Consider the following 21,468-nt stretch of genomic DNA (forward strand, 5'->3'; position numbering starts at 1 on the left):
GAGAGCAAATCCAATAGAATATAAGTCCTTAGATAAAAAAGTTAAAAGCTTATGTCAAAAAGCCAAAGAAGAACGGTTAAACCAGGAATGTGAGCAAATAGAAAGAATCCCTATTACTGATCCAAAAAAGGTTACCTCAACAAATCAAGAATATCACTGGTAAAAAGAACCTCTGTTCTTCAGGTGGATGTTTGAAAGCAAAGGACGGTACCATTATCATAGAAAAAGATGAGATTATGAACAGATGAACTGAGTATATTCAGGAATTGTTTGAAGACGATCAAGGCGAAAAACCAGAAACTAAGAAAAATATTGAAGGTCCAAGTATTTTAAAATCTGAAGTTCGTAATGCAATAAATAAGATGAAGAAAGGAAAGGCAGCAGGTCCTGGTGAATTAGTAATAGAACAAATTATCGCCCTTGAAGATTATGGAATTGAAAAACTTACTGATTTAATCAATGACATTTATGAGACTGGAATAATACCAGAAGAGATTTTTTAAAAATCAGTATTTATCACTCTTCCTAAGAAACCTGGAGCAATAGAATGTGAATTACATAGGACCATAAGCTTAATGAGTCATATCACCAAGATACTTCGAAGAATTTTGATGACAAGAGCTAAAAGTACGATACAAGCTCAAATAGGCAAAGAACAATGTGGTTTTGTGAGAGACAAAGGTACAAGAAACGTGATATTGATGTTAAGGATACTATCAGAACTAGCCATTCAAGTGCAAAAAGATTTGTTTGTTTGTCTTATCGACTACACAAAAGCATTTGATAAAGTGAAGCACAATAGGTTATTTGAAGTATCACAGAAAACTCTAGATCTAGATTCGAAAGACCTCTGCCTAATCAGAAATCTGTACTGGGAACAAACTGCCACTGTAAGAATAAATGGAGAAGTGAGTCCGTTTACAAAAATCAAGAGAGGCATTAGACAAGGGTGTGTTTTCTCTCCTGATTTGTTTAATGTGTACAGTGAAACAATATTACAAGAAATAAGAGACATCTTGGGAATCAAAATTGGCAGTGAAAACATCAATAATTTTAGATATGCGGATGACACTGTGTTAATTGCAAGTACGGAGGAAGAACTACAAACTTAATTGATATAGTTGTTGAAGTGTTAAGGAAGTACAAAAATGGGTCTATCTATCTATCAATTGCAAAAAGACAGAATGTATGGTGATATCCAAAATGAAGGACAATCCTATCTGCAGGCTGAGAATAAGTGGGGAAGCAATAAAACAAGTACAGAACTTTTGCTACTTAGGAAGCTAGGTGACATCAGCTGGCAGGTGCGACTTGGACATCAAAAGAAGAATAGGGATGGCAAAAGACATCTTTACGAGAATGAAGAGTATACTGACCAATACTAAACTAGGCATGACAGCCCGCCTCAGAGTACTGAAATGTTACGTTTATCCAGTTATATTATATGGCTCAGAATGTTGGACAATATCTAGTAACATGAGGAAATGAATTGAAGCAGCAGAGATGTGGTTTTTGAGGAGAATGCAAAGAATATCATGGACAAAACGAGTATCTAATGAGGATGTCATGAACAGAGCAAACACAAAAAGAGAAATAATGTATGAGATCATGAAAAGGCAATGTAACTTCACTGGACACGTGATTAGGAAAGAGGAGTTAGAATGCATGGTAATTATGGGAAAGATTGAAGGGAAGAAAGCAAGAGGAAGACAAAGACAAATGATGATGGAGACAGCAGCCAGAGAACTGGAAATGAATACCAATGAATTGATCCACTTGACCCGGAACAGGAGTGCGTGGGCCATGGCAGTCAAAGCTCAAACTGGGCACAGCACCCGATGATGATGATGGGTAAGCCTAGTAATTTCTAAGTCAGGAACATGTTCAGCACAACTTTGTGGGCCGAAGGGCCTGTATTGTGCTGTAGGTTTTCTATGTTTCTATGATACCCAATTGGTGGAGCAGGCTTGAGGGGCTGTTTGGTCCCTCCTCCTCGTTGTTCTTTCTCAAAGACGTCCTTTCACCTATGAAGAGCGTATTATGCAAGTCCCTCTCACCTTAAATCTTGCCCAGTTGTTTCTGGTTCCCCCTACCATGGATTTGACCTACCCTATCTACAAAAATTCCTTCCACCTCCACACACCAAGACAAAATTTGGAACAACTCTCGTTAAACTCTACACTGCCTGCGGTCCAGTGGATCCAACGATCACGCTGTTTGCTGTGGTTGTTCACTCACCCTCCTGATATCCGCCATTTCTTGCTGACAGTCCTTCACTTGTGCCTCCGAGCTGTGATCTCGTCTGTAGTCAATGTGTGAACTTAGCCTGCGCTCCTTCAAGCTCATCTGTAACTGGGCACTGAGGAGAGAACGACAGGATCAGGCGGGGTCATAAAGGCCATTGGCATTGGTTACCCATCACTTGGTCCAAAGCAAAGGAGCGTTGGCCTTTGCACCTGGTGACTAGAAGAGTTAAAGCAGCGAAGCATTGTCCAGACGTGGGTGTCTGACCGCGCCATCGAGTCTGACTCCTGTATGTATGTGTGTGTGCCCATATGTTTTTGCCCATCTACACTAATCCCATTTCCACACCTTGTCTGTCTAAGTGTCTGTATCAATGTATCAGTGATTGTATCCCATTCCCCCACCTCCTTTGGCAGTGAGTTCCAAATGTGAACCACTCCCTGTGCAGGAAACATACCTCTTCCTCTCACCTTAAATCTTGGCTCTCTTGTTCTCAATCCGCAGTGGGCAGAAAGGTTTTACCTACCCTATCTATGCCTCTCTATCTTGTATACTCATCACCTCTGCTCCATGGAAAACAAGCCCAGTCTCTCTAATCTCTCCCCATAACTAAAGTCCTTCAATCCAGGCAACATCCCAGTGCCTCCGCTATCACCCTGGTAGCACTTTCCAGCCATGCCGTGGTATGTTGTGAATTCTTCTATTCTGATCCAGTCTCAGAGACTGGCCTTCACTCTAATAACTAGCCAATTAATGGAAAGCAGTGGAAACCATCACTGTCCAACCTTTTCTTCTTAATAAATCTCCCTGGAACCACCTGCACATCTTCAGGATGTGGGAGGACACACGGAGAACACGTACACTTCACCAAAGGTCAAGATTGAGATGAGGTGACTGGCAGAAAGGACATTTAATTTAATTTGTGCTTTATTGCCATTTGGTCCATGTAACAAACCCATCTACTTGCACTAAGCTAAGGACCCAGTGCCCCTTGAGACGCCCACTGCCGAGGGCACCCACCGTTGTCTCTTCAGGCTGTCCGCCTCTTGCTGCAAGCTGGCGATCTTCTCCCCAAACTCCTGCTTGAAGAGTCGGTTCGCTTCCTCTGCCGAGCGACAGCTGTCCTGTGCCCGTCGCAATCTGGGTGTGAGCCAGACGAGTTTGTGATAGCAACAAAAAGCCACGGTGAACAGAGGGGAACAGAGGGTAGGGCTGGGCAAGGATGGGGGAAGGTCAACTAAAGCAAAAACACAACTCAATGATGGCCCAAATCAAACACAAAATAAAACCACTGACGGACATGCTGAGAAATGGGGAATCGAGGCAGAGATGGATTTCTTTCCAAGAGTTTTATTTTTATTTATTACTACACAGTTCACAATATTGATGGTTAATTAACAAAATTTATCTTCAACATCTTCTCCCCAACCCCACCAAAAACATTTCATTGCACTGGAATTAACTCTAAGATCTTCCCATTAAAACATTCAATCTAAATAAAATATAACTGCGAACAGCATAGTGCAAAAGCATACATTGGCTGCACAATGTATTCCTAGTTAGCAGACAATTGGTTTTCCTCAAAAGCCAAAATCTTTCAATCCCCTATGCCCTTCACAATTCATTCCACTAATGCTACTTACTTCTGGATCCTTGCTAAAAATCGGGGTTACATTTTTGCATCAGGCCACCATGAGCGCTCACTGAGCAGCTGACGATGGCAGAGCACCCGGGAGTTGGGTGCCAGATCACACACAGCTGTTTGGGCACCTCAGCCTTTTCCCACTGAATCAGCCAGGAGAAGCCCTGGGACAGGGGGCAGCGGGCTGCTGGCCGCTTCCCCGGAGAGCCAAGTTCAAACAGCTTTTCATTTGCAATAATTCAGCACATGTGAGATCTACTTATCATCACACCAGTTCCAGACAAACAAAGGATTCTGGAGTGTCAAACCATTCAATGCAAATTACCCCTAGCTCCAGGTATTAAACTTCTCCAGAGCACTGTCCTTGCAGTCTATTAACCCATTAGAGTAAATCACCATTCCATGTCCATCAGTCTCCTGGTCTTCATTTCCCTTACCTTGCCTACAACACCCTTAAAACTGATTTACCTCAATTTTCTCAATCCTACAACACTCAACTCCCTCTTCATGTTTTAACACTTTCTGAATGCTATCTTATCCATACCAGTAGCATCTAATATTGTAGCCCCGTTTAAACTGCAGAGCGCACGCACGCACGCACACACACACACACACACAAACAGTAATATCAGTCATCTCTGCAATTTGCCACACAACTTGTCCAGCCTCTGCCAACCCCCTGCAATCAACTCTAACCTGCCCAACCTCCTACCCAAAGCCAACAGCTTTGCACCCGTGGTACTTGAGGCCATAAGCCTTCAAGTTTCCAACACAAACACAAAGCAGAAGAGATTGTTTTAAACTCTTAAGTGGGTGAATCTTTTTCAAGAACAAAAGCAAGGTACATGAAGGTAAGAAGATTCCACTATGTACATCCTTCTCAAATATCTTGGGTTAATTTTAGAATCTTTGTGTCTGTAATATTTTTAAACGTATTAAGTTGCCTAAGGTGACCCAATCAGAATCAGTCTTCGAACTGGCTCACTTTAAACCAACCAAAGTGACAAGGACATTAAAAGAAAGCTTCCTATTCAAAGGTCACAAGGAATTCTTGAGGAATGCACACTGCTCATTCCAGTAGAGAGAAACCAGCCCATGGAAATAGCGGCTGAAAGAGCCACAAGTGAAACATGAATTATTCAAATATTATAATAAAAAAATCAACTTCTGTAGCTGACTTTTAATTGGGAAAAAAGCTACATGCTTCACTGCAAACTGTAACCACAACTTTTAAAGGTTTTCCGATGGTAAAAACCAAGGCCAAACTTGAGGTTTTCTTCACTTGATGCCTACTGTCTCTGGACAAGTTTCCCAGCTGCAATGTTTAGACACTTAGCTTGTTTTACCAAATCATTTTCACTTTTTATTAGAAGTATGTGTCAGGGTCAGTCAGAAGAAGAAAGCAGGCAGGGTGAAGACGTTGACAAGTCCAAAAAGGGGAGACGATGATGAAAGAAAAGGAAAAAGGGATGGAAAAAGGGGGGAAAAAAGTGAACAGCAGCTCTATTAGTTCATTACAACTGGCAAGCCAAAATATTCTTTCCATTATGTTAAAGCATAGAAATCCATCAACACCCGTACATATACTGCATATGTACATACAGTCCCCCATAGAAGCACATGCATACAGGAGCTTTGCAAGTCTGTCAATTACAACCAATGTGCTTCTGTCCCCACCATCTTCAGAAGCTTCCGAGTCACCAGTCCCTTTCTCCCAGAACCAAGGCATCAGGAAAAGGAAAGAAGCATTAGAGATGGGAAACATCCAACCCCCTCCACATCCCAGGAATGAAACACAGAGCACTGCCTGCACTGAGGCTGTGACTTGGTCAGAATGAAGACAACTGGGAAGCCTCCCCCTCATTCATAACTGTACACTGCTGTGCTACAGCATCATCTGTACACTGAGATTCTCAGAGAAATTCAGCACAGGATTCAAACAAAGCCAGCCTGTTTGTCAGGAAATGCTGTAGTGCTGTCCTGATGATGTGCATCTTAAATAAATACTTAAGATTGTTTGCTTTTTAAACAAACTGCAAGTGATCACCTGGATACCAATGCCAGCAAGGCTCCCAGCGGGATTACAATTAACAATCCAACTGCGCTCGAGCAACGGATTGATTACTGGGGACAGCAAGGGGAGGCCAAAACAGCAAATCCCCCACTTCACAGTGGCAGAGACCCGGGTTCAATCCCAACCCCTGGTGTTTTCTGTGTGGAGTTTGCACGTTGTCCTTGTGACTACAAGGGTTTCCCTGAGTGCTCCTGTTTCCTTCCACAGGGATGTTGATCGTCTCCTGATGCTGGCTGAGGGCAGAGAGAATCAAACAAACTGATGGGACGGTGAGATAAGTCACGGGATCACAGGAAAATGGCTGGGGGGGGGGGAATGGGGACTGAGAGTGTCAGCAACTTTAAATTCCTCAGTGTTACTATTTCAGAGGACTCGTCCCGGGCCCAGCACGTATGAGCAAATACAAAGAAAGCATGGCAGCACCTCTACTTCCTTAGGAGTTTGCAAAGATTTGGCATGACATCTAAAGCTTTGACAAACTTCTTTAGATGTGTGGTGGAAAGTACACTGACTGGCTGCATCACAGCCTGGCACGGAAACACCAATGCCCTTGAATAGAAAGTCCTGCAAAACAGAGTGGGTGTGACCCATTCCTCCACAGGTAAAGCCCTTTCCACCACTGAGAAGATCTACACAGAGCATGGTCACAGGAAAGCAGCATCTATCATCAGGGGATCCCACCACCCAGGGCATGCTCTCTTCTCACTGCTACCATCAGGAATGTGGAACAGGAGCCTCAGGACTCACACCACCAGGTTCAGGAAGTTATTACCCTTCAACCATCAGGTTCTTGAACCAGAGGGGGTGACTTCACTCAACTTCACTTGCACTATCATCGAAATATCCCCACAACCTATGGACTCACTTTCAAGGACTCTTCATCTCATGTTTTCAATATTTACTGGTTATTTATTATTATTTCTTTCTTTTTGTACTTGCATAGTTTGTCGTCATTTTCACACTGGTTGTACACCCAGTTGGCGTGGTTTTTCATTGATTCTGTTGTGGTTATTGGATTTATTGAGTATGCCCTCAAGAAAATGAATCTCAGGGTTGTACATGGTGATGTATATGTACTTTGATAATAAATCTACTTTGAAATTTGAAACATCTGGCAGGAGGCTGATGGACCGAGTGGCCTGCTTCTGTGCTGTTGTAGGTATAAAATATAATTATGGGACAATTTATCATTTATCAAATGCAGCTAACTTTACCATAGCAACATTTCATACGGATTTTGCCAGGACTAGAGGGACTGGGTTATAGGGAGAGGTTGGCCTAGACTAGGTCTTTATTCCTTGGAGCGCAGAATGAGGGGGTGACCTTATGGAGGTTTATAAAACCATTAGTGGCACAGATAAGGTGAATGGTACGAGTCTTTTCCCAAGGGTTGGGAAGTATGAAACTAGGGGCATAGATTTAGGGCGAGGGGCAAAATATTTAAAAGGAGTCTGAGGGACAACTTTTTCATGCAGAGTGTGGTGAGTACATTAAACGAGTTACCAGTGAAAGTGGTTGAGACAGGTACAATGGTATTATTTAGGAAGCTGTTGGATAGATACAGGGAGCAGTGGGGCTTGGAGGGATATGGGCCGAAAGCAGACAACTGGGAGTAGCTGGGTGGGAGGAGGTCGGCATGGACTCTTGGGGCTGAAAGGCCTGTATTGCTCTATAACTCTATGATACTCTGCCCTCGCTCGCCAACAGCTGCTTGCTTCATCCTTTTAAGTAAATTCTCTTCGGCACCATCTCACGGGGTGATGCTCCACGGGGGAAGGAGGGACTTAGGATACAGCGCTGTGGGACACAGGAAGGTTTCTTTGGAAAGTCTGGTTCATACTAAACCTGCGCTGCGGCATTAAGCACAGGTGGGATGAGTGTACCCATGCCTCCAAATGCTCTTCATTGGTCTATGGAGAGTAATGAGGGGTGAAGGGAGGGGGAGGTTTACTAAGGCAAGAGGCAAGGGAACAGACTTCAAGTGTGGTTGGAATTGCTGTCACTCTGGCTACACATGGAACATAGGGACTACTTACACAATTAGCCAGTGTTGATGCCCCATCCACCCCCCGCCCCCCACCTCCACCAAAGGTACGGCTGCCCGTTTACCTCAGTTCCAACTGTTTGATGGTGGAGCTCATCTGATTAGCTTTCTCCTCCAGGCGGGCAATGATTTCATTCTTCTGTCGGATCACGTTGTCAGAGCCCTGTGTAAAGAAACCGCGGTTTGCAAAACGGCGAGGAACGAGCTTTTCCGCAGGGTAGGGAAGTCTAAAGCCAGAGCACAACTGATGGTGAGAGGGGAAGAGCCTTAAAGGGGACTTGAAGGGCAATCTTTTCCACACAGTGGTTATATGGAACAAGCTGGTAGAGGCAAGTACATTTTATAACATCTGAAATGGGAAAGGGAAGACAGGGGCAAGAGGGAGGGGGAGTCAGAACATATCAGAGTTATTTAAAATTGGAGAGATCACATTCATGCCATTAGGCTGTAGATTACCCAGGTAGAATACAAGGTGTTGTTCCTCTAGACCAGGGATTCCCCTCTGTTAATGGTAGGGGTCCTTGGCCATAAAAAAGGCTGGAATCCCTGTTCTAGACACTGGGATTCAATGTGGATGGTTGGACTGATTCCTCATTGTTCGGCACCCACCCTCCTGCAGTCCGAGCCTCATTCCCTTCCTCACCTGAACCTTCTGGCAGAGCTCCTGGTTGAGTGCCTGCACCTCATCCAGCTGCTGTCGGAACGTCACCAGCACATCCTGCTTGTCACAGATGTCCTTCTCCAGCATCTTCATGGCCAGTTCCATCTCCTGCTTCATCCCAATCTGCACCTCCAGCTCCTTCTCAACGTCCTGGAGCACACAAGAGCCACAGTGAGACCATTCACCGTGAGACGCACTCTCTCCAAACCAGAGTCCGAGAAAAGAGAGCTATCAGAACTGCACTGGAATCGTGGTCTCCAGCACTGCCATTCCATTCAGCCTATCCAGCCCATGCTAACTCTCTGAGAGGTCCCAATCATTCTCACTGCCCTACACTGAGCCTATCTATTTAGTTATCAAATTTCCTTCTAAATCTGCTTCTGTCTTCTTTTTGGTCAGCACACTCTAGATTACAACTCCATGTGAATGCACAATTCTTAAGCTTGCCTACTGACTGCCAACCAATCTCCCAGTGGAGACAGCGTCGCTGTAACATCCAAGTCAAAAACCTGCTACTGTAATTATCAGGGAACACTGTGATAATTATATTCCAGAAATAAATCCTGAATATTAACAATGTTGTGGGTCTCAGACTACGTACGAGGCCATGGCAGAAATACTTTCCACATTCTAACCTGCAGGACAAAATGCAAATTGTTAAAAAAGCACAAATCGTTAACCTGGATGAATGCTGAGGGAGGTGTACAGAGAGCAAGCAGCTGCCTCTCCTCCTGGCCTGCAGCTCCTTGGGTTTTGATGAAGCTGCACTCACCCAGGCACGAGGACAGTACTCCAGCTTTATGATCTGTCGGTGGTGGAGAGACCTTGGGGTGTCAGCTGCTCAGCCACTTGCTGTGAGCTCCCCAGTCTCTGACCTGCATTGTGGCAGCTGCACTTACACAGGTGTTTCTACTGAACTTTTTAAATTGACGACCCCAGATACCGCAGGCGAGGGACTCCGCAACAGTAAAGCCGTAGAATTCAGGGGCATTTGTCACTAGACCGCTCACTGCTACTAAGGATCCCATCAGATTGGCAGGAGCCGCAGTGAGGCAGATAGGAGGCTGGAAACTGATACCAAGTTGAATGGGTACAAGACAAACCAGGTTAGAAAGTGGGATTGAGGGGAAGGTAAGTGAGTCAGACAGGAGGCTGGACATTGATACCAAGTTGAATGGGTACAAGACAAACCAGGTTAGAAAGTGGAGGGATTGAGGGGAAGGTAAATGTCACGATTAGCCAAGTCTGCAAGAAAGAACAGGCAAGAACAAAACAACAGACACAATAGGATGGAAGGGATAAACTGTGTTTATTTTAATGAAAGGAGTATTAAAGGTAAGGGAGGTGAACTTGGAGCATGTATTAATACATTGAACATGGATGCACTGGGCAACTATTAGGCATAGAAAGGATGAATGCACAATCCTTCTCCTTGCGTTGGGGAATCCAGAACGAGGGGGCACTGTATACAAGGTGAGAGGGGAGAAAATTAATAGTAACTTGAGGGCCAATACTTTTTTTAAAAAAAATCACAGTGGAATGAACTGCCAGACAAAATAGTCCGTGCAGGCACAGTAACGACAATTCAAGGGAACAAAGATTGAAAAGATTTAGATGGATTATGGGCCAAATTCTGGCAAATGGGACTGATGTGTTTGAGATTCTTGGTCAGCATGGAGTAGTTATGATTGTATGACTCTAATTCACTATCTAAAAATCTGCTATTTAACCTTTTGGAAATCCCAGTGATTCAACACCAGACTCATTGGGTAGTGTTCCCACTTCCCTCTGACTGGGCTCCAGTTCCTGCACTCCGTGGTCTGCCCCCATTTTCCACACTCACTTTAAACTCACCGATATATTACCATGTAACACCTCTAAAAATGCCATTTTAAAGTACGTTAGACCATTAACCAACTAACATTGGATAGTCTGTAAATCTGCTCGTTGAGGGTGCCTGATTAATGAGAGTTTTACTGTAATTTTTAAGGATAGGTTTCTGGAGATGAAACGAGCACTCATGCCAGCTTCTGAAACCAAAGTGTGGCACACAAAGTAGCCGTGCTTCAAGAAAAGAGTGTGGAGAGGGGGTTTCACCAGAACCTACCAGCCTGAGCTGCGTCTCCTCCTTGAGCTGTTTCCTGGTCTCAGTATCCGCGTCCTCCATAACCTGCCGGCCCTGTCTCTGTCCCAGTCCCAGTCCCTCAGTGTTTCCATCCGCCTTCGACACCTGCGAAGAGGGACATCACAGTGTTATAGCTGATAGGGCCACGGCCTCACAGCTCCAGAGACCCGGGCTGGATCCCGAACTCCACCACCGTCTGAGTTAAGTCTGCAGCATGGGTTCCCCTGGGTGCTCCGCTATCCTCCAGCATCCCAAAGACATGCAGAATTAGCCGGTTAACAGGCTGACGTGAAGTGACCCTAGTGTGTGCGGAGCCCCCAGAACCTGTAGAGAATTAAAGGCAACATGAGGGAGAATAAATTGGGAGAGAGTGGGATTACACAGCGGATCAAGCAGCATCCATGAGGGGCGATGGACAGTCAACGTTTCAGTCACTGGATAGGACTGGTTTTGCTCTGCATCTATCACTCATGCTTTTTAGTTTCTGAAGCCCAGCGGTTCCATACTCGACCCACCTCCATCTTCTTCCAGGTAGATTCCAGCTGGAGTGCACTCTCCTGCTTTATCCGTTCCGTCTCTTCCTGGAGGGTGATGATACGGTTGTTGGCCACTGCCAGCTGGGAAGGTAGAGAGAGAAAATAATTAAAGAGCTTTTTTTTTAAATGATGGATCGAGGCAGGAAAGTTGATTCCACTGGCACGCGAGACTAGAACTAGGGGAGTAGATTTAGGACGGAGATGAGGAGGAACTGCTTTTCCCAGAGGGTGGTGAATCTGTAGAATTCTCTGCTCAATGAAGCAGTGGAGGCTACCTCAGTAAATACACTTAAGACAAGGTTAGATAGACTTTTGCATAGTAGGGGAATTAAGAGTCATGGAGAAAAGGCAGGAAGGTGGAGATGAGTCCATGACTAGACGAGCCACGATCTTAGCCTACTCCTGCTCCTATTTCTTATGTTTCCACAGCTCTAACACAGGGATCTGGGGGAAACTTGGCCACTGAATTGGGCAGGATCATGATGATGGGCTATTCACATCCAGACACCCCTCCTCTCCCCTCCAAAGTGAAGCTCAGAGCTTGGCCTCATCACTCATGATGGTCAGTTGGGGGCACACTTCTGGAGACTGCCCACATCAGCGGAGAGAGGCCCCTACCCCCAGAGCTGATCCAGACCCACCCTAGTCTTGATCTTGGACCAGATCAAGACACTGGCCAGCAGACAACACGTTAACCCTCAACACTGTAAAGGGACACTGGGGCCTTGAAAACCACTAAAATGTTTCTCTCTCTTAACCCCAAAGATCAATAACAAATTCATGGCCAAAGACCAACCACCTGGGCTTTTCCTCCCCCTCAAGGAGTTTGAGAAGCGCATGGGGGTGGAGACACCAATTAGGCTTTCCAGAGGAGTTACAGACTTGTGGGGAATTAGTGAAGAAAGAGGAATTTTTACACAGATTGAGAATTCCTCAGAGTTTTATTTCAAAGCATTTGATTTTGAAATATTCTATTTTAGTTTCTGATTTATTTGCACACTATTCAAACTTTATTTCTAAGTGGGAATGCAAATAGTGGTGAGGGAGCTGGTGACGCCAGCTACTGGGCAAAAAGCAGTGCTGAGAATATGTGGTGATACATTTCAAATGTGAAAAAAAATCAAAATGCAGCATATTCTTCGCTTGGAGATGAATTGGGAATGTTACCTTGAATATAACCTGGACCATTGAAAGCAAATGTATAGTAGATGTAGCGAGTAATTAGGGGACTTTTGTTATAAGACGATTTGAGAGCAAGAAAAGGTCTGCCCTATAACAACTATACATAGTCCTGGTGGAACCACACCAACAGGACTGTGCACAGTTTTGATTCCCCTAAACCAAAGAATATACTTGGGATCAAAGAAGCGCAGCGAATATTTGCCAGACTAGCTCCTGGGATGGTGGGTCTGTCATACGAGGAGAGATGGAGTCAATTAGGTTTCTTTTCTCAAAATTTTAGAAGAGTGACCTCACTGAGACGTACAATTAAAGGGCCCAACAGGGGGCAGACAATTCATGTGGCCCAGGAGCACGAGACCATAGCTCACTCCTACAGCTAGCAAGGAAGAAATTGAGGTCAGAAATAAGGAGACATTTCTTCACCAAGGTGGTGAATCTTTGGAATTCTTGACACTGTGGAGTTGAATGTGTTCAAAACCGGGATTAGTAGATTTTTGGAAATTACAAAATCAAGGAACATGGAGGTCAGGCCACAAAAATGTGTTTGAAGATTTTCCACCTTATTTAACTAGCTGCCCTACACTTTCTCTGAATTTTGTCACCACCTTCCCTTTGTACCACCTCAACACATAAACTGGAATTACATCGAGGCAAGTGTACAGAATGATCTGTATGAATGGAATGTCAACAAAGCTTTTCACTCTGTCTCAGGTCATGTGACAAGAATAAACCAATCAGTCACCACGAATGGTTGGGCAGGCTCCAAGGGGGCTGAACAGCTTATAAATTCTATAAAAATGATGAAATATTGAAGACCAAGCCACCTTCTTCCTGGTTTGCTGCCTGAGAGGACTGTTCCGTGTGACTTGCTACTAAGCCAGGCCAATGACACTTGCCAGACGCAGGGGTTCCCTAGAAGTGGGGAACTCGGTGTCCCAGGACAAGTTGGATCCGAGGATGGTGACAATTGCTGACTGACAAATGCCAGCTGCTCTCCAAATCACCGTAGCAGTCCCAGATTCATGATCCACCCATCAGACATCCCTGGTGGAATGTTACACCAGCCAGAACTGTCAGTTCCCCGAGAGTCACCTCAACAGTCTGTGATTCATCATTTACGGAGGGTCAAGGACTGAGGGCACTAACCTCTTCAGTAAGCTTTGTGTTCGATTTTTCCAATGCATCCACTTTTGCTTGGAGATTATTTACAGTGGAACTACAAAAACAAGAGGAATAAAATTATAAAATGATCACGGTACAGGCCATTCAGCCCATGGGGTGTGTGATGGCCCCTAGGACAATAACCCATCAGTTCCATTCCCTAGCTCTAGCCCCAGATCCCAGCAAGTTACTCCTCCTTTGCCAACCCAATTCCTTATCAAAGTCCCGAGTGAACCAATTACAGGTTTACGAATCGAATGCGAATCAAAAGTATACTGTAAAGTTGGAACGGAGCTCGCAACACGGCCGCCGTACACAGTGCCATCAATTCCACTACTGCTCAGTGTTAACAACATTTTCCCCTCACATCTCCATGTAGCTTTACCCAGAACTGGAAAACCACGTTCCCCAGTACTCCAACTATTGGTCTTTGTCTGCTCAACACAAAGCTGCCTTCATGTCTTTACGGAGCAGCTGGTCAGGCTAAGAGTGTAGGGCAGTGGTCCCCAGCCTCCGGGCCGCGGACTGACACACTGCCGCGAAGAATGCAGCGGTACAGCAGTAGCCAGAACACACCCAGCACATCTTTAAGAAAAAAGCCGAAATAAACAAGCTCATTAATTAGGTGCTGCCTGGCACGTAAATGTCGGCCCAGATCAGAGGCGATTGCCTATTGTGGCACCTAATTAATTAGCTTGGTTATTTCGGCTTTTTTCTTAAAGATGTGCTGGGTGCGTCCTGGCTACTGCTGCACCGCTGCATCCTTCGCGGCAATGTATCGGTCCGCGGCCCGGAGGTTGGGGACCACTGGTGTAGGGGACTGAGAGATGATCTTACAGAGATGTATAAAATTATCAGGGGCACAGACAGGGTGAATGCACACAGTCTATTTCCCATGGCTGGGATTATCAAGAGGGCACAGGTGTAAAGTGAGAGAGTAAAGATTTAATAGGAACTTGGGTTGCAAATTTTTTTTACATTAACGGCGGTACCTATGTGAAGTCAGCTGCAGGAGAAAGTGGTTGAGGCAGGTACAATAACAAGTTCTAAGAGAACAGCAGGACAGGTACGTGGACTGGAAAGATTTAAGAGGTTATGGGCTAATCACTTACAAGTGGGACATGTGGGTCAGCGTAGGCCAGATGGGCCGAGAGGTCTGTTTACATGCTGGCTGTGAAGTCTAAACCTTTTTTGCTTTGTGGAGAACGATGACAGGACTGGTGCAGTTGGAGGTGCTGGCTCACAGCTCCAGCGAACCTGTTCAGTTGCAGCCTCCACTGGTGTCTACGTGGAGTTTACACGTTCTGTCCTGTGACACACTAGTATACCCCTGGGTGCTCTGGTTTCCGCCCACATCCCAAAGAGGTATGGGCTAGTGAGTTAACTGGCCGCTGTGAACTGCTCCAGTGGTGGTGTTGACAGATGTGTAAGCAAGAGAGAAAACAAGTGACAGGGAAGTCAGTCAGGGTCCGAGAACAAGCACAGACTCGATGGGCCAAATAGCCTCCTTATATCCAATTAAAACACGAGATACAACAATCCCACTTTCCCTCAAATCCCTCATCCGTGGGACTGTTCCAATCTTTCCTGTCCCTCCTGTGATAAACACTAAAAGATCATTCAATATGTATAAAGGCTATTTGACCCTTCTCCAAAATGGCTCCACCCCAGACCGCTCCCACACAGTCTCCTCTTTCCCCCATCTGCCTGTCTCTGCTGTTCCCCACGACTCTCCCACTGGGAGGGGGTCACAGCCCTTCCCCTGTCCACAGCTTCCTCAGCAAAGATCCTTCTCCTGTATTTGCTGCGGAATTTAACTCTATCTGACATGCATTTTCTCCCCTACAGACATCGAATTCTGACAAAACTCCTTCAAAAGAATTCTGAGGCTCCCCAAATCTTTTTCCTAAACTATGTCACCTCTTGTCCCCAGAGTCTGCACACTCCCTAGTCCTCCTACACCCTTTCCAGCCGCTCGGTTAAACTGGGAAGACAGGGTGTGTCACCACATGCCACCTTCGCAGACACCCTGGGGGATTACTATTTTTAAACCACTCAAGTCCGTGCAGAGAAAAGGGACTCAGCAAGCTTCAGCATTGCCCTCGCATCCTCGATCTGTCCTGTGTTTCTATGATATCACACCGGAGGAATATTGTATCATTTCTTAATGCATGCATTACTACATGACAATAAAAGAGGACTGCGTGTCCTCATAATCTAATCTAATCTAATCTAATCATCCCTCGGCTTCCTACCTCAGGTGCCTGTTCAACTCTTCCACGTAATTCTTTTGGTCCAAAATGGCAGTAATCTGCCCGTCCCTGTTGCAGAAACAAGAGCACTTGCTGTTTTAACAGGTAGAAAGCGAATCAGTTTAAGACAGAAAGGTAATGCGTGGGCAAGTTCATCAGCAACTGGCCGACCTGCAGTGAGTGGCTCACCAGTGCTGAAGATCTTTTCACCATCCTATAAAGTTGCTGCAGGCCCTTTTAGCGGCAAGTAAGAAATCAATCACTAGAAAGTGGCTAAATCCAATACCACCTACATTAGAAGATTGGCACAAAATTATCTTGGAAATATTTAAAATGGAAAAGGTGACTTACTCTCTGAGAATTCAAAAAGAAAAATTTTATCAAATTTGGAATAAATGGTTTGAATATATAACCCCAAAGCGAGCAGACTTTAGATGACTCTCCTAATGATTTATACTGCTCTTCTCATCAACACAGTAATATTGCTAACGTAAGCACCGTTGGTCCAAATGTTTACTGTTTTTTTTCTTTTTTTGGAAAACGGAGAATTAACACAAGTAAAGGAAAAGATTTGGGAAAGGGAAAAAAAAAATGATAAAATTAAGTAAATAAGTACATAGGGATTGAATAATTATGTTTGAGGATAGGAGCAAACATGAACAAGTTAGGATATAAACACCTACAATGGTAGTTACATAAGCTTACATACAATATTTTGGACCAGAAAGAAATGGTCCAGAAGAGATATAAGGAAATTATTATTAATCCACTATTATTATTATTTTTCTTAACAACTAATATCATTACTTAGCCTAATAGAGTAGAATTACAACTGCACACAATTATCTATTTAAATGTCTAATTACTTTTTTATATTATCTCAATGGGTACTTAGGAATGTATAAATAATTATAGATTTATACATATATAAAAAAATGGAAAAGGTTATACATGTGAAAAAAGTTCATGATACTTGCGAATTCCTTATCCAAATAAAAATAAAAAATTTAATAAAAAGATCTTTCCACCACCCAGGAGGCACAAGTTGGGACTGTGATGGTATACTCTCCACCGGCGTGGATGAATGCAGTGCTGATTCACCAGCCATGACACAGACGACTGATCGGCATCCTACCCCTCACTGTAAACATTAATTCCCTCCACCACCGCCACACAGTGGCTTCATTGCACACCTACTGATGCCCTGCAGTGGAGTGGGACAGGATGGGGTAAAAAGTCTGCCTGCAATCCTACAATAAACTGATGTCACAGATCTTTGGAAGCTTGTACTGATCTTCCACACTACCCATCAGAAGTGGCTCATTCTGGTAAACCAATTTCACATCCCAGAGGGATGAGAGGTGTTCTAACAGTGCAAGTCCTTTCCACACCAGGTACAAAGGGTTTATAGATCTTTAAGGATATCAACAACTTCTAGCTCTAAGAATTCATGAAACAATCCAAAGAGTTTTGAAAAGGAACTAATGCAAGCACTAGTGTTCAGAATTAATGATCAGAACTTTCATCGCTTTTGGCCACTTTGTCTCCTTCAGTGAGTACTGCCACACACTCACTGCTGTTCTGGGATCGCCCTGTGCATCTGCCTGCTTTGCAACAGTACAGACACAGCCCAGCAGCTATGGTGGGCAGCCGGATAGTCTCCCAGACCATGATCAGAGCGAGGGTTTTGATACTAACGGCCGGGGAAGATACTCACCCTTCCGAGCTTTTACTGCTGTGCCCGCCGTCTTTCAAGTAGAGAGAGAAGTCGATCACACCAACCTAAAATGCAAACAGAACACAAATTAAGTCAGCGGGATCACCAGTGAGTTATAGATAGAGATTTTTTTTTTTTTGAAAAGATTAACTTTGTCACATATAGATCAAAACATTCACTGAAATGCGTCATTCTGCATCAACGTCACAGTCCAAAGACGAGTTGGGGCAGCTGACAGATATCACCATGCTTCTGGCATCAACATAGCATGCCCACAATTTACTGACTCTATCCGTACGTCTTGAGAACATGGGAGGAAGCTGGAGCACGCGATGAGAACTACGCAGTCACGAGGAGAATGGACAGACAGCGGCAGGAATCAAACCTCAGTTAGTGTACACTGGTGCTGTAAAGTGACTGTGCTAACCACTTGAATGAGAGTGCCCTTGAGTGCTGTAGAACAGAGAATCCTTGGGGCAAGGTACATAGTTCCCAAACTCATCTAATTATTTTTATATTGCTTACAAAAGGTCTGTGTTGATGAGGAATTAAGACAGGAGGAGGCATAATACTGGACTTTGGAGTACAGATAAGAAGCAATCGCAGTGATTGGGACACAGAGGCAAGCGGGTGTCCCTCTCTCCTACCTGGGTATCCAAGTCCTCTCCCTTCATACACAGGTTGACGTCAATCACATTGAGTCCAACCAGGAGCCCAGCGATCACCGCCCCTTCCTCTTCCATCATCAGAGCATTTGGCTCATAGAACTCACTGAAAAGTCAAAGAGTTGACAAGTTAGGTTCACCTTCTCCAGCCTACCTTTAAATTCACATCAATCCGCATATCCTTACCCTTCTCTCACTGACCAATAGGCTAACCATCTCAGCCTTAATCAGACTTAGCAACTGAAAACCCACTCAGGGCTCAGGAGTTTCTGCACCCCGAATAAAGGGATTGTTCACCTTCACCCCACTTGACCCGCGCCCAGAAACGTGGCCTTGCTTTAGAGGTAACTCGAGCCTCTCACCAGTTGTCATATTGTTGCTCATTCCTTTGAATCCCCATTAGCTTTGGGGGACAAATGTTCAAAGTTACTCACTGAAGTACCCTCTTCCTCCAGCGAACAGTCTCACAGTTAACCATCAGCACTCTGTACTGCTCCTCACACATGTCACTGTAACAGACTATGGCCATAAAGTTCTGATGAAAAGGAACTATAGTCATTAATATTACAGAACCCTACCACACAGAAACAGGCCCTTCGGCCCATCTGGTCCGTGCTGAACTATTAATCAGCCTAGTCCCATCGACCTGCACCCAAACTACAGTCCTCCATACCCGACATCCAAGTACCTATCCAACATTTTGGCATTTCTCAAGCCATCGAGGTTCCTGACATCCAAGTACCTATCCAACATATTGGCGTTTCTCACGCCATCAAGATTCCTGACCTGCCAAACATTTCCAGAACTTCTATGCTCCTTGGACACTTACCGAAGCTTCACGTTGAAAACTCCGCGTGTGAGTGCAGAGTAAAAGCGAGGATAGGTGTAGAGTTACAGTAAATGGTTAGCAGCACCTGATGGGTCGAAGGGCTTGTTTTCACACTGTATCTCTGAGAATCTCACACTTTTAACAATTGTAAACTTGCACTAATTTAAGGGCAATTAAGGATATCGGACCTGGACCACAATGAAACATGTCACAAATGACGAACCTCCTTTTCCTGGTAGGCCCCCAACAATGAGGGTGACACTCCTTCCACTCCCTTCATGCATAGAGGAGCCTCATGCAAACCTCTGCGGTAAGCTGCTTCACTCTGGCCCGAACCTTCCTGTGCACTCCCACTTTATCCAACTCCAGCAGTAGTGGCAGCAGAACTTTTCTTCAGAAATCCAGCTCCCACCAGTCCCAGGGGGTGGGGTGAGGGGCTTGTTCCAACAAAGACCTATTGGCCACATCCTCAAAGAGCAGGTGAAGACCCTCATCCCCATCCACCTGTCAAATGAGTGATCGCAAGCAGCAGGGGGAGAAGGCTGTTCAGCTCATTGAGTCTGTTCCACCATTCAACCAGATATGGCCTCATCCTCCATTTTAACATCAGTTCCCCCACAGCAGTCCCACAGGCTTTGGTAACCAGTGATCTCTTTCCCACTTCTTCACTGAAAAGAAACATGCAGGAACAGCAAGCAGTTAAGGCAGCAAACAGCATCATGGTCTTCATGTCGGAGTATTACAGCCCGGAAACAGGACCTTCAGACCCACTCATCCATGACGACCAAGTTGCCCAATTGAGCTGGATCCATTTGCCTAGGTCTGGCCTATATCCCTCTACTTTTAAATGTTTTAATTATACTCACCTCTACCTCTGGCAGCTCATTCCTTGTACCCACGACTTCTGTGAAAAATCCCGACTCTTAGGTTCCCCTTAAATCTCCCCCCTCTCACCTGAGACCCTCTAGGTTTAGACCAGACCCCTCACATTGCAAGAGACTGAACAAGGATGACTTGCTGTACTTCGAGGGCCTTGGTGAGAGCACACGAGACTCCTTACCTAAAAAAAATGATCTGCCGGTCATAAAAGTGAAAGGTTCACCAGGACAACCTCCCTTCAAGATGGCGCTGAACTGTGTTCTCAGCCGAGACCATGGCTCAAACTCTTTTTTGGTTCAATCGTTTTGGAGCCAGAGAAGGGAGTTAAGAGGTCAGGTTAAGGTTCAGGGGTCAGGTTAAGGTTCAGGGACAGAGATGTGGGATGGGGAGGAGTTGGAGGTCAGGTTAAGGTTCAGGGTCAGGATCAGGGATGTGGAGGAATTAGAGGTCAAGTTAAGGTTCAGGGACAGGGATATGGGATATGGAGGAGTTAGGGGTCAGGTTAAGGTTCAGGGTCAGGGATGTGGAGGAGTTAGGGGTCAGGTTAAGGTTCAGGGTCAGGGATGTGGAGGAGTTAGGGGTCAGGTTAAGCTTCAGGGACAGGGATGTGGGATGTGGAGGAGTTAGAGGTCAGGTCTGAGCTCCACACTCGAAGTCCAGCAACATGGACGGGGGATGAAAGACATCTGTAGATGTCAAGCTGTCCCAGGATCAGATGCCCATGCGGGGAGGAGGCATGAGAGACGGTCAGCTGGCAAGCCCAGAGTTTGAGCCTGAAGTCAGGGGTCCTGTCAGCAGCTAATCTAGAGCCCAATATCAAGGCTGAAAGCCCAAAGGTCAATCTGAAATCCGGAGTCAAAGCCCAATGGCTGAAGTCTGGACGCAGGAAGCCTGGAGTTGGAGGACTGTCCGTGTGTGTGGTGGGTGGGTGGGTGGGAGGGAGGAAAGGGGCTTACTGTGATGATGTTGATGTGTTCAGTTTTGCTGCGTTGCGTGTTGTGCTGCTGAGTATTGTGGCCATGCTGTGTTGGCACAAGGGTGTGCAGCAACACCTACAGGCTGCCCCCAGCTCATCCTCAGGTGTGTTGGTTGTTAACATTAAACCGTGCATTTCACCAAATCCTTCCATGTACATGTGATAAATAAATCTGAATCTAAGATTTATGCAATGGGAAGACGTTTGTATGAGGGGAAGTTGAGTCAGCTGGGCCTGTGTTCACCAGAGTGCTGAGGAATGAGATAAATCTCATTGAGACATACCAAGTTCCAATAGGCTCAATGCCTGGGTGCAGGAGTGAAGTTTAGCCTGGCCGAGAGATCTAGAGCGTGGGGTCACAGGCTCAGGATATGGGCCAAAAAGTTTAGAAATGAGACGAGGAGAAAGTTCTTCACCCAAGACTGGTGAATCTGTGGAATTCTCCCCCCAGGAGGAAGCAGGTCAACGTTCTTTTATAATT

At 45.2% G+C, this 21,468-nt stretch overlaps 1 protein-coding gene across 6 annotated transcripts in view; it reads right to left on the bottom strand.

Annotated features, from left to right (window-relative positions):
- rufy3 (RUN and FYVE domain containing 3) overlaps window positions 1-21,468 on the bottom strand; it is an 84,359-nt gene that overhangs the window by 17,658 nt on the left and 45,233 nt on the right. For 4 of the 6 annotated variants that reach the window (XM_063046925.1, XM_063046927.1, XM_063046926.1 and 1 more), the window contains 10 exons: window positions 18,286-18,409; window positions 17,639-17,703; window positions 15,925-15,990; window positions 13,655-13,724; window positions 11,306-11,407; window positions 10,773-10,895; window positions 8,648-8,815; window positions 8,070-8,167; window positions 3,265-3,384; window positions 2,239-2,359 (listed from right to left, as the gene is read on the bottom strand). In XM_063046925.1, coding sequence (XP_062902995.1) covers window positions 2,239-2,359; window positions 3,265-3,384; window positions 8,070-8,167; window positions 8,648-8,815; window positions 10,773-10,895; window positions 11,306-11,407; window positions 13,655-13,724; window positions 15,925-15,990; window positions 17,639-17,703; window positions 18,286-18,409 — 1,057 coding nt within the window. Of the gene's footprint in view, window positions 1-2,238; window positions 2,360-3,264; window positions 3,385-3,411; window positions 5,246-8,069; window positions 8,168-8,647; window positions 8,816-10,772; window positions 10,896-11,305; window positions 11,408-13,654; window positions 13,725-15,924; window positions 15,991-17,638; window positions 17,704-18,285; window positions 18,410-21,468 lie in introns of those variants that run through there. The other 2 variants (XM_063046928.1, XM_063046930.1) reach the window with 2 other exon arrangements.

Source organism: Mobula hypostoma, chromosome 4 (genome assembly GCF_963921235.1).
Source record: "Mobula hypostoma chromosome 4, sMobHyp1.1, whole genome shotgun sequence".
Taxonomy (NCBI): domain Eukaryota; kingdom Metazoa; phylum Chordata; class Chondrichthyes; order Myliobatiformes; family Myliobatidae; genus Mobula; species Mobula hypostoma.